This window comes from Cryptomeria japonica, chromosome 11, assembly GCF_030272615.1.
Source record: "Cryptomeria japonica chromosome 11, Sugi_1.0, whole genome shotgun sequence".
Taxonomy (NCBI): Eukaryota; Viridiplantae; Streptophyta; class Pinopsida; order Cupressales; family Cupressaceae; genus Cryptomeria; species Cryptomeria japonica.
This window is the reverse complement of record NC_081415.1, coordinates 616,731,305-616,733,059: the sequence shown is the minus strand read 5'-3', so window position 1 is coordinate 616,733,059 and position 1,755 is coordinate 616,731,305. Positions and strand designations below refer to the sequence as shown.

Here is a 1,755-nt window from a genome sequence, read left to right as displayed (position 1 = left end):
TTTTACCTCCAATGTAGTTTTTGATGTAACATTTGTCTTCCTCGTAGATGAACAACAACATATGATACTTTTCCTTGTTAAGCAACGAAATATGTGCTGATTTTTCTAGACAAGAAGCATAGGAATGATCTCTCATTTGAAAAAGACTAAGTTGTCTACTCTGTCAATCCACCCACTTAATGGTTTTCCGTAATCACATTTCCAGTCAAAAGGCCTCACCAAAACCTGGAAACAGAAACAGTGGTACCACAGTGAGCACCTTCGTTGAGATCTCACAACGTCTTTCATAAGTTATCTGTCTGCGGATTCTGCAGATGATACATTACTATCAAGTCTCATGGATTTCACCTATATAGTTTGCTTAGTGGGAGTCATTATCCGCAGCGGATTTTATACAGCTGTGAAATCTGCAAGACAAGAAATCCTGGTATGCAATTATATTACAAATTCTATGAATGTTTGTTATATAAATAACACCACTAAATTAGAAATGCCCATCATGTTTACAATAGAAAAAAGAAATGAATCTGACAATTTTAGCAAGGATTTATTATAAGCAAAGGGTTTTTTATGAATTTCAGGTATATCTGGAGCTGGCAATCCAAGCGATGAAGAACATAACATATCAACAAGGTGGGGATCGAAGTAGAAGAGAAAGAGTAGAGGAAGAGAGTATAGAAGCTCGTCTCTACCAAATAAACTGCCTCAACCATCGTGTGCTTTCTTTGAGACATCAAGCAGAGAATTTCGGGCAATCTGATGAAGTAGAGGAGTTCATTACAGACTGTGATAGTATGCTAAATGAACTCCGGATGTTGGGTGCAGAGACAGAGACATTTAAGGTTCCTATGCGAACATTAAATAATTACAATTTAGAAGAACTGTCCACCATAACTGTTTCAGCTCATCCAGTTAATGATGTTGGTAAATGCCCAATATGCATTGATGATTTTGTATTGGGTGAAGAGGTAATTGAAATGTCTTGCCACCCCCACCATATATTCCACTGTCACTGCATTCAACCATGGCTGCAGAAGCACTCTACTTGTCCCACCTGTAGGAGAGAGATACATGTGAACAAACAAAAGTAAAATATGAGATTTAGCTATAAGAGTAAAGTTCGTGTATATTTAGAGCTTATGTTTGAAAATAAACATTTGATTGTTGTTAGTTCCCATCTATTTATAGGTGGAGATTAATGTTTTTATCGTGTTGTTTTGCAATTAATAGATTGTTCAAGAATCGTGTTCAATCTTTTATCCTATAGTTTGTAGGAATTATACTATATACATTGATTTTCCTTTCTATTGTTCTATTTCTTGATTCATTGCTGCTATTTTTTTGTTCCATTTGCGAAATTTAGGGAAAATCATTCCAGTGACAAAAAAAAGCTGGAGGGAAACTTTCCAGTTTGCTTATACTCTGCACAAGTCCTTACTGGGTGGGTAGGTGGCATTCTGCAAGCTGGTTCACATGCCCTATCTGTGATGCAACATTTTTCATTTTTTCTTATTGTGGAAACTCATTCAAGATTTACTAGCTGGAAAGGAAAGCCTCTGCTTTTTTTGCCGTCAGCAGGATGAAGCAAAACTGGACATTGGTATTATTGATTACATCACACAATTTGTGCAGAATCTTGAGGTGAGTCGCTTGCCATGGTTTCAACATTTTCTAATTTGATAATGTGCATTTTGATTTTAGGGTTTGCATTTTTATTAATGCTTGCAAGAGTCTCATTTGGCATATTCCCCTATG

At 36.2% G+C, this 1,755-nt stretch overlaps 1 protein-coding gene across 1 annotated transcript; it reads left to right on the top strand.

The window, feature by feature from the left end:
* The first annotated feature begins 606 nt into the window (after window positions 1-606).
* On the top strand, window positions 607-1,098 carry LOC131043460 (uncharacterized). The gene has a single exon (XM_057976659.2). It carries the CDS (start codon window positions 609-611, stop codon window positions 1,089-1,091), a length of 483 nt encoding a protein of 160 aa, XP_057832642.1. The 5' UTR covers window positions 607-608; the 3' UTR covers window positions 1,092-1,098.
* The last annotated feature ends 657 nt before the right edge of the window (window positions 1,099-1,755 follow it).